This window comes from Acipenser ruthenus, chromosome 12, assembly GCF_902713425.1.
Source record: "Acipenser ruthenus chromosome 12, fAciRut3.2 maternal haplotype, whole genome shotgun sequence".
NCBI lineage: Eukaryota > Metazoa > Chordata > Actinopteri > Acipenseriformes > Acipenseridae > Acipenser > Acipenser ruthenus.
Window position 1 is genome coordinate 36,167,321 of NC_081200.1, and position 16,972 is coordinate 36,184,292.

Sequence of the window (16,972 nt, forward strand, 5' to 3'; positions counted from 1 at the left end):
CATGCTACATACGCTAAGTACAGTGCCAGGTCATGGCTTCATATTTTTACCCTCTGTAGGGAATGCTTTGTTTCATCATTGCAGTTTGGAATATGGAAAATTCTAAAATTCCGTTAATTTAAATGCCTATATTTTTGACCCAATAACTATCACCAAGTGGTGCTTTGTCAACTGTGGGCTCCACATTTTTTTCATATTGTTTTTATTATGATATAAATAGATTTCAAAAACATGTATACAGATATTTACAACATAAATAAATGTGTTTTTTGAACAGAAACACTTCGCGAACAATCTTAGATCTGTCCTAGAGTATTAATTAACCTCCCACCCCCTCCCCACAAAAATAAATTTATTAACACAAAATATATCCTTAAAGAAGACATTTTAAACCTGGAATATTTTGTTCATTATTTTGAGTTAGTCCCCCTTTGCCAGAAACCACAGCTTTATGGAAATTAGGTGTGGGAACAGCTAGGCAATCTTTGCTTTACCAAGCATGCATGATTTGGTGAAAATGCAAATGTTTTCTTAATTCTGAAGGTTTTTCCAGTCTTGCACTGTCACTTCACAATCCCATTCACAATACTATTTTAAACTTAGGCGGTGATCCTGCACACCTCTGATAGCACTGTAGATTCCCTATTCTCTTTGGTAGGGGGTGTTTTTCTCATACCAGCCCTCTTTGATCCTCATGTGAGCGCTGGTGAAATACAAAAGTGACAGCTGCTTCCCAGGATGCTTGCAGCACTGGGTCCCTCAGCCCTCGCTTGTCAGCACAGTGTTGCCATTGAGACAGATCACACGTGCAGTCCGAGTCCTCAGGGGGAGGGCGGACCTGACGCCCGTTGACGCAACGGCTGCAACGGAACCTGGAGGGCAGAGAATTCCAGCGAGTTTATTAACACAATCACAATTGACCATAGATGGTCTGATGTTTTCACATGCAAAATGATATATTTAAAGAGATTGGCAGCCTCTGCATTTCCAGTCCAGGTCTTTGTTCCAACAAACCCCCAATTATAAAAACTCTAAAGCCATTCATTATTATACATGAAATGATAAATCACTCCAGGACTGGAGAGGACTACACCTGGTTTATTATATGTACTTGAATGTGGATTCACCTGTACTGTACGTCATGTACTACCTGGACATCAGATTGGTTAACACCAGCATGTGCTTCTATATGAGTGATCTTTAAGGCTCCTACCTGGTGTGAGTGTCGCTGACGGTGTCCTCTGTGAGTGAGAAAAGCTCTCGGAGCTCTCCCAGGGAGAAGTGGCGCTCCACATCCTGTTCCTCATCCACCACACAGCTGCTCAGAGCCTTCTTGTGGGCCTGCCGCTGGAGGATCTTCTCCTCGATCGTCCCGGTCTGCACACCGGTGAAAGACATTTTAAAATAGAAGTATGCCTACCTAGAAACTTTGTTACTGAAAAGGTCAAGGACTTACTTGGGTCACAAACTGCCCTAATTTATCTGCCTTGTAAATGATAAGTTGTTTGTTTCTAACACCCCACTTATCCCAGTCCTTACCGAAAGCAGTCTGTAGATGTAACATGTCTTTTTCTGCCCATCTCTCCACACTCGAGCCATTGCTTGCTCGTCATTGGCTGGATTCCAGTCAGGGTCAAACATTACCAGGCGGTTAGCACCAATTAGGTTTAAGCCACAACCACCAGCCTTGCTACTCAGCATGAAGATAAAATCTGGGCTCTAAAGAGACAGAAAGTAATGGAACTGAGAACAAAATCTATAACAGGCAGGTTTACTCTGAACTCCAATTGACTGATTTGTTTGTTAAACTGACCTATAAATAGTGGAATAAGAAACGGACAGTACTCACCGAAGGGCTGTTAAATCTCTCCACAACCTTTGCTCTCTTCTTAATAGACATGGTGCCATCAAGTCGAACATACAGGTATCTTTGAATACCAAAAAAAAAAAAAAAAAAAAAAAAAAAAAATAGTACCAATATTCAATAGATGCTGCCTCACTTCGAGAACAAGCAGCAACTGTTGGAGATTATTATTAGTTGGTTATAAAAAATAAAAAGGGTAAATGTTGCAGTTTTTACAGTGCCACGTTTACCCAAGACAAGTCAAATCCCTCACCTGCGAGTCCTGCAGAGCTTCTCAAACAGGTCTAGTGTTTGGGTGTAGTTGGACACCAAAACTACCTTATCACTGGTAGTGCTCCTGGTCATGGCTAGAATGTAGTCCAGAACAAGCATCTTTCCTGGAAAACAATAAAAATGATATGGTCACTGATCAGCTACTGAACCTCTAAGGAATTTCTATAAACACACTGCAGGCTGTTCCTTCTACCAATGTATAACCACAGCCATCTTTCAGGACTTCTTGCAAAGAAGTGGGTTGTTGGCTGTAATTAAGGATTGTTGCTATAAAAACAGGAAGAAGAACATCCTTGCGGTCTCATTTGCAGTACACAACAGGCTTCAATAATGGCAAATGGCCCTACTATTTCACAAGTGAGTGTGCGGCTCATTGAAGCCATCAGTGGCATAAGGTTGTTACTTAATGACAAGAACCATCTAAAACAGTGTTTCCCAAACTTTTTGACTGGCAACCCAAATGAACACAGGAATAATTAAGTCACAACCCAAAATGATTCACAATTCAGTATTTTAACTGAAATACTTCTTAAACAATCAAAAAGCCACGGTTCATTTATTTGTAACTACACTACACTATAGAAGCTGTGGGAGAGAACACTTTTTTTTTTTTTTTTTTTAATTACCGAATCGGACACGCAGAGACTCTTAGCTTTGTGTGTGTGTTACCTGCCTGTTTATTAAACCCTTTTTTATCCTCTGTTTGTTATTATTTATTGCATTTATTTTATTGAACTGCTTGTTCTTGTAAAATAAACCGTGCATTTGAGACCAGAATACTTGCCTGGATTGCTTCCTTTGCAACATAATGAATACCAGTTTTAATTTTCAATTCAACATCAAGCTTTGCAAACAGACCGACAACAGTCAGTTTTTAGTTTTTAGTTTTTTGCAATATGCATTGTAATCAGGTAGGATACATTCATCTCATTCTTCTCAGAGAGAGACTGATTTTTAAGAACATCTTGCTGTTTAGCTATTGATCAGCTTTCGTCTGGAAAAACTAGTGTTGTTTCCCAACACAATCTGGATGCCGTGTCTAAAGATGCTGACGGCTTAAGGCTTTTCTGAGCCAGTACTGCACAACAAATGACACATGAGGATGCGGATCATCCTGGTCACCAATGTAAGAAAAAAAACAAAGATAATATAAGATGGTAATAGCGAGTTTTTTTGTTTTGTTTTTTTTTCTTTGAGCTCTAAGTAGGATTAGACATGTTTTTGTTTTGCATCCATTTTAACAACTGTTTTCAAAATCACAAATAACCACACATAAAATGTCACCTTATGCTTTATTTAAAGCAGAAGACTGGTGATAAAACAATACATTGTTTACATAATTACTGCTAATGATTTGTATGTGAATTATATTTATGTTTATTATAAGCATAAGAAGTTGTATAGTGAAACAAAATCTTAACAGTGTGCACTGAACGCCACATGTTTTAGATTGTTTGGCGACCCATCAACCTTGCCACGGCCCATATTTGGGACGGTATAATAATGGGATTGTACCAAACAAATCCATTCGGTCAATTACCTGAGAGTTGTGGTTCCACAGATTTGGTGCAGTATCCAGGTGGGAACAGCTCCAGTGCTCCCTCGAAGCCTTCCTCCCCTTCCACACACTTGTCATAGATCAGAGCTGGGTCTGAACACAGTTAAATGAAAAGCATTTCAAGTTAAGCAAAAACATCACGCATAGCATAAAAGTCACAGTACCAAGTGTCTAAGCACGACTGTCCTAAAGATAAGCATTTTTATTTTTTTTACATTTTCTTTCAAGGGACTATAAGTTTGGGTCCCAACAAAGCCTGTAGTCGAGTAGCAGGGTTACTCACGGTTACAGAGCTTCTTCAGAGATGTTATGGAGGACAGAGACGATACGCTGATCTTGCCTTGCAGCAGCTCCTCTGCTGGCTTGGCCTGCTTAAGGAAGCGTTTATAGAGCTCAGTCTGCAGGGGGGTCAGCCTGGGAAAAAAAAAAGAAAGAATATGCTTCAGTTGGATTTGAAGCATAGTCAGCCATTCTCAATTCTCAAGACCAGTAGTAAAACTGACCCTATTTTGGTACTGTATTTTATATACTAGCTACTGCTAATTTAATATTCATTCATTTTGGGGTTATACAACTATGATAGCTTGCATATATACACTGAATGTTGCTCAAGTGATATTTATTATGCTGGAAGTAAATTAACCCTTCCATGGGAGTATATACTACATTTTATTTGGAAGCTTTTCCTAAACAGTACCTGCAGCAGACAACCTGCTCGATCTTCACAGGAAGGTACTTGGAGAGAATGTCTGATGTCCTTCGGATTAAACACCTAAAATGGTTGCATTAAAAAAAAAAAATAATAAAATAATTAACTGATGTATGGTCACAATAAGACATGTGACATAACAGTTCATAGCACACCAACCTGTTGACAATGGAGATGAGCTCTTGTAGTTTCTCCTCTCCACGCTGTCTCTCCTGATCACTGGCATCAGCATCGCGTCCCTTCAGAATGGGAATTTCAAAACGCTTCTTAAACTCCTGTGACGTCCCTAAAAAAAGGCCAAACACATTGTATCTGACATTAACAAGACCAGCTCTAAACCATGTTGAAAACTGAACAGAGAGCAGATTAAGCTGAACCTATTGTCCTTATTAGATTTTCAGCATGCAACAAATCTAATCTGTGTTAATTTATGTATATGTTTGTGTATGAACAGATGAAGGAATGTGTAGTTAAATTTGATTTGTAGAAAATATGCATGCAGTCAAACCACAATAGACTTGCTAGTGTGTTCTAGAGAGAGAGAGAGAGAGAGAGAGATCTCCCACTAACAATAAGTAGCATTCTTCTTTAACAAGGGGTCCCATTATTTATGCGATGTGCAAGAATGCTTCCTCACCAAGAATGCCAGTGTTGACGAAGTGCACTAGGCTAAAGTACTCAAGCAAGTCGTTCTGGACAGGTGTGCCCGAGATGAGAACACGACGCTGGGCACTCATGGCATTCAGGGCCTGGTACGTCTGGTTCTCAGAGTTCTTCAGACGGTGACCCTAGTCAGTGTAGAGAAATTAGCAATAAGGCTGGGGGACACCCATTTGTCACTATGCAGATAAACATACAGACGATATACAAATATATTCTGGGGATGGACAAAATATTAGAAGAGCGTTACTTGCAAAAACATAAATCTACGCAGTTTTAGATACAAAAAAAATAATCTATGATCAGTCTTCTATCAAAATCTGTCAGATCTGCCTTGTGTGCTACATATGGAAGGTGTTGCTATTTTTTTTTGTCCAGCCTTTGAATATTGATACAATATATAATAACTTTCACTGACAGACAAAACAGTATGTATACGACTCCTGTACCTCATCACAGATGACCAGCCCGACAGTCCCCTTGTGCAAGACAGCAGTGTGCAGCCGGAAGGTCTCATAGGAGATGATGAGGATGGGCGACGGCACCCTCAGCCCATGCTGAGACATGAAACTCACTGCACAGGGAGAGAACAAACACAACATTCACCTTTCTCTTTACGTTGCCCAACAAAAGCACAACTATGGGACTTCTTTAACAAACTTGGTGCATTACTTTTGCTTGCCAGTATACTGTATATAGTATTTCTCATAACTTTGTCTCTTACCCAGTTTCCTGTCAATCTCATCCTTGGATCCCCCATCAATTGCTAGCGGCTGAATTCTCCCACCCAGCCACTTCCCCACCTCGTTATACCAATTCCTAACAAGGCTGGAGGGTGCCACCACAATGGCCTTGTCAATCTCAGGCTTGGCATCGGGGCTCTGCCTGAGCAGGGTCCACATAAGCGTGATGCACTGCAGGGTCTTTCCCAGTCCCATCTCATCTGCCATGATACAGCCATAGCTCTGAGGAATCCTCCTGCCTGTCACACAGTCCCACAGGAACTTCACACCCTGGAAGACACAGAGGACGAACTCAGTAGCACTGTGGCAACTCTGATTTTCATCATTTCATCCCCAAACCTCCAAACAATAGCAAGAAAATGTTATAAATCTGCCATTTACACATATTGCACCAAGGTGTGTTGTTTCAAAAAAGGTAGTCATTAAGAAATAGGTTTGTTTTGCAGCCATACCTCTCTCTGATGGGGCCTCAAGACCTTACACAGTACAGGATCCACAACCACGTGTACTGGCAGCTTCTCTCTAATAAAAACACACATCAGAAATGCATGCAAATGAATACTTCCGTCAATTGGTCTCAGAAAACGATTAAGATTAACCTAGTCCTTTTGGCAAGTTATGAAACCAACAGATGAATTAACAACATAGGTACAGCTAGCACAGACTTACAATTTTTAACATAACTTAAGCTTCCATATTCACATGATGATTTTTCTAATCATTGAGATTAATTAATATATGCTCAATTCTACTGCTTACTCACTTGTCTGCCTTAATCAAGTCGTGGGCACCTAGTGCAGGAGGCTCATACAGTACCAGGGCCCCTTCTTCGAAAGGGTCGTGCAACGCTTTCCTGACTCCTGCACGCTTCAAACCCAGCGCCTTTAAACCCAGGGAGCCTGCATACAAGAGACATGAAGTTACACCATGAGCAGTTCTGTGCCCTCACATATGCTGCTAGAGTTTCTGCTGAAATAACATTACAGCAGACTTCTTAGTCACTTAGGAGATACATATTCTGGTTATTTGGTGTAATTTGTGGGTTAATTTAGGGTGCTTAATAAAAGCTACTTACCAGAGTAATTTGGAATGGGGACTTTAAATGGCTTTGACAGAATACTGCGAATAAAAGCTTCCTAGAAAGACAATAGAAAAACAATGCGATGAATACGACAATACATTGCACCATCTAAAAGCACCATTTGTATCAGTAATCAACATTCACACTTCCAAACATGACCAGGATCTGAGACGTAGTACTTGATGGCTGCTATTCTACAATAAGTAGTTTGTGTGCTTTTTTTTTTTTTTTACTTATGACAACAACAATGGCTAACTGGCAAAATAAATATTTAAATTGAAGTAATGCATTAATACAATAGCATTACAAAGCAACTGGAGTTATCCAAAAGTACACTTACATGCTTGCTGCTGTCAAGGCAAACCGGTCGATTGGTGAACTGGGTTAATGGTTTACGATAGGGGGACACGTAGCTTTCTCTGCTTTCACTCTCTGATTCGCCTTTTCGACGTTTTGGGGTCTGAAATGAAATAAAAAATAATAATAATTAAACAGTTGGAGCAGAAAGTGGCATTTGATCAATACATACTATGTTATTTGGATAAATTGTTCTATTCTCACTACTCCTGAACTGTCTCCAAGCACTAAAACACTCCCGGTACACTGGTCCAACAATGAGACTAGCCAGTCTGTCAGACAGTATAATTACAGAGATAACTGGGCTTCCATCAGCTATATATTCTCCATTCCTCAGCTCAACTGTTAATTTTAGCTTTCGTCTCCACTAGCAATTGCTGTGCACATTCAGATGTTAATTACTCACAGCCTCTGGATGCCAGTCTTCATCGCCTGAGGAGTCTCCCTGTTTTCTCTTCACAAGTTGGCTGGGGGCAAGGCTTCTCCTCTGTGCAAAACAATAACAGTAAAGGAGAGCGAGGAATTAAAAAAAAAATACACGATAATATACAACTACTTATTTGACAACTCCAAATACGACTAGTGGAATTATTCACTTACCATGTTTTCCTTGACTCTCAATGTTAAAACCTTCCGATCTGGATGCCTGTCAGTTAGCGAATCTCAGCATCGTTTTATTTTTTTGTTTGTTTGTTTTGTTTTTTTAGGCTGGAAGTCAGCAGGAGCACTTGTGGTAACAGGGTAAAAATAAAAATATTGAGACAACATTCAGTCATTTTTCTGGCGCCCTTTCTCATTAGGTTAAACGAACAGCAACATTCATCCAAGGACACAGTGCTATGTGTGATTGTTATAACAATCAACTGCAGTGCAGTACAATCGATAAATTAATGTGTTTAACATAGTCCCTAAAATTGGGATCTCCGTACTTACATACTAATACTAGCAATAGTATTTCTCAGTTGTGTCAAAAGCTTGACATCCAAAGTTTACACTCGCAATTTGTCCGTTGTTTCCGTTCAGCCTCCCGGCTTTAGTAATCCAATCGGTGTTTTAGTAATCTCGTTCTAGTATAATTCCAATCCATGTATGTCTCTAATTAATCTCCTTCTCTCTGTACATCTTTAATTGTACAGAAATATACTTGTGATGTAAATAATCCTCCAAACACCCTCTATATCTAGCCAGTCTTGTTATTGAATGTACCGCGCGCTGCTGACACACTCACAACGGAATTGGTATTGGGACAAACTTCAGCGAAACGCGTTAATAAAAAAGAGCTGATGAGGGAAACTGGAATGCTTTATTAAAACATCGAAACCTCTCATAGATCATTTTGTTGGTGTTAATAAAGACCCAGAAGCTTATACGATATATATATATATATATATATATATATATATATATATATATATATATATATATAATTTACCAAAAATAATTGGGTTTAACATTGCTGTTGTACAAACCTGTTTAGAATCATTATAGTTCACGCTTAATGAAAACGGTCAATAACAATAATTATAAACGAAGGGAATTGCACTGTATCTTAAATGATATGCAGATATCACATTGTACATAACATTGGTTATAAAAATTTCTTATATGTACAAAAGTTATTTATAAAGTATAGTATGGTACAAATTGGCAGTACAGTACTAGAATTGAATACGACACTTTTTGATAGTTCTGGTATCAATTTATAATTAGAATATGGAACATTAGTAATGTCATGTGATAAACACATCTGAAATTATAAATATTGAATAAGAACTTGTATATTATCCATACTATAACAGACTTAATGGTGGTGCCTGGGGCAGCAGTAGTGGTTAGGGCTCTGGACTCTTGACCGGAGGGTCGTGGGTTCACCTGTACCCTTGAGCAAGGTACTTTACCTAGATTGCTCCAGTAAAAACCCAACTGTATAAATGGATAATTGTATGTAAAAATAATGTGATATCTTGTAACAATTGTAATAAATAAATAATAATAATAAAAGAAACATGGCATTCTCTCTGAGATGAATTACAGAGAAGCATTTACTTGCAGTCCATTCTTTACGTTATCACATTATTTGCTGTTATCTCCATTTCTGGCCCTTCGGGTCAGTTGCTCTTTGACTAAATCACCCCAGCTGGCTTATCTAGTAATGCAATTACATTATGTAGTAGCAATGATAAATAAACCAGGACTGTCCTTGAGCTCTAAGGTTACAGCTGTAGTGAAAATGTTGAAAATCCTATACGGAGGTGTGTCCCGCCTCCTCCCTTTAATGCAATTTACAAAAACAGTGTGTTCCAATCGGCAAAGCAAATTGACAGTAATATACTGGTACTCTTAGACTGTCATTACAACATCTTCTCACAAGATGGCGAAAGATCTCAGAGTTGCAAGTAGTAAAGCCAAAGCCACATGATTACATTATGTTAAACACCACAAAGTGGTTTTCATCCCAAACTACATAATGTAAAGGCAAGTTTCCACCACAGTAACCAGTGAGTAGAGCTGGACAGAGAGTGGGGAGTAAATGGACACAATGTATTTGGATCAAATTATTCTTTTTCTTTGAACTCCAAATAAGTGATTTCTCTTATTTTTATATATAAAATGACAGGGAGTTCAGGCTTATTAAATTGTTAAGCCTAGAGGTCAGGTCCCCTCCCTTAAATTCTTTAATAATGTCAATATATTAGGGGAAAAAAGTAATTATGTGTAATATTTGTGTGCTGTGTAGTCTTACATTGTCATGTAACAAGGAAAAAAAAAAAAAAAAAAACACAACACACACACAGAATTGTTAAGCTGATTTTAATTTGTGCAAAACAAATTACAATGCAAATATACTGCAACACATAGCTTAAAAAAATATTTTATTTAAAAAAATAAATAAATAAAACACAACATCAAACAGTTAATTTCTGTACATTTCCTTGTTCAAAGTTTATGGAAGGTTGGCAGTCCAGTCATCTCTAAAGAGGCTCGTTTTCCTTGTTCCCTCTCCCCATGTACATTTCCATCGATGCCTGAAATGAGAGGGGGCAGAGTTGTTAGGTATGATTTTGGCTCTATTGCGCCTCCTACAGGCAGCACCACACCCCACCCCACACTGCTACGGATGATAAAAGCGGCTCACCTGCAAGAGGAGGCGCTCCTTCCTCAGCTTGCTGTAGAACTGCAGCACCTCAGGGTTGGATCTCACAACCTTGGGGTCAAAGTCCATGACCCGGAGCCCCTGCAAACTGCGTGCTCGAGAGAGAGCTACGTACGCCTGGCCACTCTCAAACACACGGGACAGTGAGATCTCCACACAGTCCAGGGACATGCCCTATCACCACGGAGAAAAAGCACAGGTCAGACCATTTGAAGTCACAAGGTAAAATCACACTACAGACCTGGACCCTCTGTCCCACATACAGCTGCACCCTGGCTCAAACCCCCACCAAGGTGTTATTTTGGTTAAAGTCTTGAAATTAGCAGCCAATTATTAATTATTATTAAATGTAATCTGCACAAGCCAGTGTCACAGATCCACACTATAGCACCTTTAAATGGCAGTGAACAGATTAGGGGTATAAAATAGTTTTTGAAGTTAGGGGAGCACAACCTCTAGGATATAGCACAATCCCAGCACTCTGTGTTCCCTTGTTCACCCCCATCCTTACCTGGCTCTTGTGGATAGAGATGGCCCAGGCCAGTTTCAGAGGCAGCTGCTGCCGGCTCAGGTAGATTCCACTGCCAGCTTTGAACAGCCAGCGCTGCATCTTCATGACCTCTGTGACCCCACAGAGGAACCGCACCAGAGGGAAGCCTAGAGAGAGCAGAGAGGGTCCAGAGGTCAGATAGACAGGCCCACTTTCAATTTACTGCACCCAATAAGGTGTTGGGTACTACATCAATACTATCCTCTCCCCAGTCAATAAAAGACAATTACAGTGGCTTGAAAGGATGCAGACACAGATTTGCAAAGTAAAATTGGTTTTACCACAGCCAGGATTAATAAGCCACACCCAACTGTTGAGACCTGGATGGATGCTGGTCTCATCTTCAAGCACCAAATACCTTTTAATTGGTTTACTCTGCTCCTATCTGTTGTACGTAGGTCTTGCTCTACTTTTCCGTTTAGTGAATCCTTAAAGAAAAAATAACCACACATTCTACCTTTGTTCCCAGTCTCAAACCCAGCCACCACGCCTCGTGCCCCGTTCACCAGGCCCTTCTGCACATCCAGATTCTTTGTTAGCATCACCTGCGGAAGAAAAAACATTTCATTCCAACAACCTGGACTGCCAACCTCTGGGATGTGGTTACCATATTACATGTATATACATCAGATGTTTAATATAATACATTAGAATGACTTTCTATTAACATTCAAGTGAAGACTCACCTGAGCTCCCACCTTCAGTTGCAACACCCGTCCTACTGGACTCTGGGCATCAATCATCTTCACCAACTGTGGGTCACTGTCCAGGGCCTCAAACATGCGGCTTTCACCTGACAGTTTGAGGAGAACCGTTCAGAAGGTCAATTCCTGTATATTTTATAAAAAGGATACATCCCAGACACTCCAGCCAACACTCAGGTCAGTCAATACTCACAAGCTTGGGAATCATCTAGTTGTGAAAACAACACTTAAGCTAGGAAGTACAGCAAGAGTTGTCCTACCTGGCAACTGCTGGAGCTTTTTCTCATTGGTCAGTTCCACATCGTCCTTATGTGTGCACAGCCTGGTTGCTAGGATACCATCCTTCTCAATTTTGTGGTAGGCGGTTCGCATCAGCTGTGCTGTATCCTCTTCAGTGACCCTGGTGGGGGGAGGGGGTGGATAACAATGGTATAAAATGTAGAGACTGGGAGGGACATTCTTCAAGACTGGTACAGCTGTTGCATGCACAGGTCAACGTCACACCAGTGGAAAGCCCAAGGTGACAGTGGAGGTCAATCATAACACATTGAACTTTGATAGGTTTTGGGATTGCTAATAGTCTGATATTGATGACCGATTCAATGCAACAAACTGGATTTTCACAGGATGGCCTGGGAGTTCACCAGTAGATAAACTGAAAGTCACTTCATAATCCTTAATTCTTCTATAGGCTCGATCCTCTCCAGTTTTAGGAGTGCGAAATCACAGGCTAGTAAAAGTCTGTTACGAAAAAACAAACAGAATCTACCTCCCCGTGTGGCAGAAATTAATACCCTGCAATAGCTACCAGTTTATATGTCGAGATAATAAATAAACAAGCCTATTTATAAACAGATCCCAACAGTAGCGCCCCGCTACCCATATCACAAACTACATCATGTTAGTACTGAGAACATATTTCCATCAGCCACACCTGCCCAGCCGCACTGCTTGCAGGAGAGAGATGAACGTCTTGTCTGTCTGTCTCCGGACCTCAGTCAGCTCCATGTTCACATGGATACACTTCCTCCAGCTCCTCGCCTGAAACAGGGGAGGGAGAAATAAAAGATAAAAAGTGCTTTACTAATTAACTGAACTGAAACTGGCACAGTTCCTATTTGGAGTAGCCAACTTTGGAACCAGATTAATTGAAGCACTTATTCCAAATAGCTGCGAGAAAACCTAGAGCTTCTCTAGCCCTGACTCTACAGTAAGTAAGGAATTGGCAAGCAAAATGTGCTTGTTTTGTACAAAAGGAGCAAGATGCAAGAAATGAGAATTATTGGAGGAAGCCGCCATAATTGTTTAAACATATACTACAGTACTTCATTGCACTCTGCTCTACATCACAGGCTTTCCTGGGCTACCAATGGCACTGATCATTTCCTCCCCGTCCCTCACCTGAAAGCAGAACTTGGTCTTCTCCTTGCCCTTGGTGACTGGAGGAAGCTGCAGGAAATCTCCACACACAATCAGCTGGATCCCTCCAAACGGCTCACTGGACCTCCTGATCGACCTGTTGAACACAGAAATTCATAAAGCCTTACTCTAGAACTGTAAATTAAAACAAAGGTAAGGTACAAGTGTCTTTTTCTATGGCAGCCCATTGAGATGAAATACAAGTACATGTCTTCATGGCCGAGAGGATTCTTGTCCTGTTCCATGAATAGTTAAGGAGTTAGCTACTATACCATGTCCATTGCACAAAATCAGTTCTATTCGTGGCTAATCCCAGCATCAGTTGTGATAGAGCTAAAACTACAAGACATCTGATCAAACATTTTGAGGATACCAGTTGCAATACAGCCTGTGTTTTTCCAGAAAGCAGTTAAATATGACTGTAACAGTACTACCCCTACCTGGCAATGGCCTCCAGCTTGTCAAAGAACTCCCCCTCCACCATGGAGACCTCGTCAATGATGAGGTGGCGACAGCTGGTCCAGTGCTGCAGGACTCCCGGGCGCTGAGCCAGCTCCAGACACTGCTCCAGGGGGGCCGAGCCTGAGCCGATACCTAGACAGGGGAGGGCAATTGCTTTCAGCCAAGCATCTTGTTACATAAGCAATTCTTTATTTAAAACAAGTATACAACTTCATATGCATGTGGTTTAGCATAAAATCATATTTGCCAAAAACAAAAGCTTGATTTTACTGTTGCCCGAGCAAAATCAGCAAACATTTGATTTCTTGACTAGTGCAACATCTGCAAAACACAGATTTGAATTGAATCATGCTGATGTCCAACTTGCCTGCAAAGGCATGGAGTGTGGTGCCTCCAATGTGGCAGGCAGCCACCCCAGTGCTGGCTGTGGCATAGGTGCTTTTGGGGGGCAGGGATCCCACAATCCTCTTCAATAGAAAAGACTTCCCAGTACCTGAGGAATATAAAAGGAAGCCTTTCCTTAGATTTAGTTGGCAAAACAATATTAAGGCAAAAACTAAAGTTAATTACTGGTCACTGACTGGGAGAAACTTTGCTTTGTGCTTCAGTCTACCTTGCATTAGTAGACTACAAAAACATAGCTTTACCGGCACTGCCTGTGAAAAAGACGTTTTTCCCACCGAGGACTGCGCTGAGAACAAGAGACTGCTCCATCGACAACTTCCTGCCCACCGGCAACGTCAGTGCCAACTTCTTGGCAGGATGGAGCAACTTCACCTAAAAACAGCAGGAGCAATATAATCACTTACACATCAGAAAGGCACAGAATTCTGCCCTGAACTTACCAGCATCATCGTAATGCAATCAGAAGAATACAATCTTGCATGTTAAGAATCAAATAGTTTTAAACACCTACCATGAAAGTCAGTGAAGAAGAGCTGAGCTGGGGTGCACAAGCTTTCTAAAACCAAAATCGCAATGCTCATGCTACAGCTTGCACTGCAGCAGTGGGTGGTTATACATGACCAGCTTTAGCTTAAAAAAGCATTTGTAAATTTAAATGTGTGAAAGGAGGGTATGTTAGTGTTACATTTTATTTTCTCTTTCCCCCTTCCTTAAGGAAATCCCAGCAGTGCTTGCATACTCACAGGGCAGTTTTCAGCAGAGCCTGTCCTTTGCCTCTTCACCTGGAGGCTTCCTGCTCGGTTGCCAGCTCTCTCCTTCATCCCTTTGGGTTTAGTTGGGGAGTCTGCGTTCACCTTCCCTCGCAGCTCATTTGCTTTCTGAACATCCTTCAGCTGCAAGGGGCTGATTGTTTCAAAGCTGCGAGGGAGGCCAGCAAGCATCCTGGCCCGGTCCCCCAGGGGCTTCCCATCCTGCTTAAAGGCCTGGTACTTTATGGACAGGGTCTTGAGGAAGATGTTGAGCCGGTCTGGGGGGCAGTCCGAGATCAGGACCTGGATGTTGTCAGGGACCAGCTTGATGGTGCTCTTGCCATCCCGAGCAAACCGAGTGAAAAGCTGGAATTCCCGCAGAATAAAGCTCTGGTGCACTTTGCCATCGTGCACACGCAGGATCATCTCTCGAAGCTCATTGCGGCCAAGAGCCACGACAGCACGGCGGATGGCCTGTCGCTTGGTGGCCTGGCCGGCAGAGTTCAGTCGTTCGACTGTGGCGCAACACTGGATCTCAGCAGCCTCTGTTCCGGGCAGCATGCTGAGCTAAATGGACAAGGAGATATTCTCACCTGTGCTAGTTTATCCACACACACCCCATAACAATAACAAATGAATCAAACTGCCCTGCGGCCAGTCTGCTTGATAGATACAGATTCAAAGATGTAATTTCACAAGGATTTTAGTTGATAAAGATGTTTCAAACATAAAGAACACTTCATACCTCTGTGTGCTTTCAGGACTATAAAAGTAATGAATGAAGGCACTAGGCAAAATGTTTGTCTGCTTACAGTAAGTTAGGATCAAATTCAGAAACGCTTAAGTGTTATTGTTTAATTAAGGGTGCCGGGTTAATGTTTTTTTCAAACTGAGAAAACACACTTAAGGGATCATTAACAGTAAGTCTTGACCACTTAATTACCTACGGCTATTAGTTCTAGAATACTATGAGACTGTAATGAATTATAAAACTTGAATTGAAACTTGTTTCTCAGAACTGAAGGCAAGTAGGACTGGGTGTTGGATAAAGGTTACCGGTATTTAGATACATCACATTCAAAGTTTAAATTCGTGTTTAGATTTTTAAAGAATTCAGATATCAACACGGTCCATTTGCTCCTTAACTGCAAACAACTTAGTAATGTTGTTCAACTGAAACAAAGCATGTAACACGTTTAAGTAATCAAGTGGCCAACAAAGATCACGTTTAATTATTTGATCGGTTCAAAATGAAATGCACGCACAGAATCAAATCATTAATTATTTCTTTAAACAAAAATTATAAATCTTACATACCGTAGAGCAGACAATTGGTTTGTTTTGCTTTTAAATCAGCCGAAATCAGATTGAGCAGCTGTGTAGCAAATGAGTTGCAATTTTCAAATACACCGGTGCACACACAATGGCCAATCAAAAGGGGGATATTTAAACGGAGTACTAATCAGAACTTGGATGACGTTTTCTATCGTCATATGGGGGCGGGATTTGAAATACGTCATTGAAGGGCAGTACTAAAGCGTATAGGGGTTGAAGACATGTAGTTTCTATTTTCAATCGGGCAGAAAAGCGTAATTCAATCAGAAACAAAAAGCACACCCAAAAAAGTAACCAAAGTAACCAAACATTCCCTCACACGACAGCCAGCTCAAGTTTTGAGTTAAGGGTCCCCGTCGCGTGGACAACGGGACTGCAGCCGATCGCAAACCTAAATTTGCAGGAGAGCCCCCATAGGCATTAATGGACTATGTAGGAGCATTGTGATAATGGGTGGTGGGACCAACAGTGTATACTTGCAAGAACTGGGGGAGCGCGCACGACTGAGCGAAATGTAAACCTGGGAGAGGGAGGGGCTGGATAATCTGGGTTTTGGCGCTGTGGGAGAACCTTCCTTTTTTTAAAAATTGCCGAGTCAGACACGCAGAGACTGTTAGCTTTGTGTGTGTGTTACCTGACTTTATTAAACCCTTTTATTTATCGTGTGTTTGTTATTGTTTATTGCATTTCAGTGGCGGCTCGTGACTTTTTTGACAGGTGAGGCACACATCACAAAATTGTTATTACCACCCCCACTCAATGGCTAACGTGCTAAAAGTAAATGCGCTTTGTTCAGCTGATTTCATATATGCCTCCGCTGAGGGCATTTTAATGCATTCAAGTAATAGACTGCAGTCGTAATGAATACACCCTCATCAATTAAAAAAACAATAGCACTAAACAACACATAATGTACAGAATTGGAGATACAAGTTTTTATAATCAATTG

At 41.0% G+C, this 16,972-nt stretch overlaps 2 protein-coding genes across 2 annotated transcripts; both read right to left on the minus strand.

Annotated features, from left to right (window-relative positions):
• Positions 1-598: 598 nt before the first annotated feature.
• rad54l (RAD54 like) lies at positions 599-8,503 on the minus strand. Its single transcript, XM_059034988.1, has 19 exons — positions 8,179-8,503; positions 7,846-7,972; positions 7,652-7,732; positions 7,229-7,348; positions 6,883-6,943; positions 6,571-6,706; positions 6,260-6,329; positions 5,789-6,077; positions 5,514-5,638; positions 5,042-5,192; positions 4,564-4,690; positions 4,393-4,467; positions 3,979-4,109; positions 3,678-3,788; positions 2,118-2,241; positions 1,850-1,928; positions 1,540-1,719; positions 1,214-1,377; positions 599-872 (listed from the first exon to the last, which is right to left on the minus strand). The coding sequence occupies exons 2-19, from the start codon at positions 7,846-7,848 to the stop codon at positions 671-673; spliced, it is 2,229 nt and encodes a 742-aa protein (XP_058890971.1). The 5' UTR covers positions 7,849-7,972; positions 8,179-8,503; the 3' UTR covers positions 599-670.
• Positions 8,504-10,035: 1,532 nt separating this feature from the next.
• LOC117416520 (ATP-dependent DNA helicase PIF1-like) lies at positions 10,036-16,122 on the minus strand. The gene is made up of 13 exons (XM_034027641.3): positions 16,006-16,122; positions 14,683-15,255; positions 14,182-14,311; positions 13,902-14,027; positions 13,513-13,666; positions 13,055-13,169; positions 12,588-12,694; positions 11,914-12,053; positions 11,636-11,742; positions 11,407-11,494; positions 10,911-11,056; positions 10,382-10,573; positions 10,036-10,271 (listed from the first exon to the last, which is right to left on the minus strand). The coding sequence occupies exons 2-13, from the start codon at positions 15,247-15,249 to the stop codon at positions 10,218-10,220; spliced, it is 1,926 nt and encodes a 641-aa protein (XP_033883532.3). The 5' UTR covers positions 15,250-15,255; positions 16,006-16,122; the 3' UTR covers positions 10,036-10,217.
• Positions 16,123-16,972: the final 850 nt, after the last annotated feature.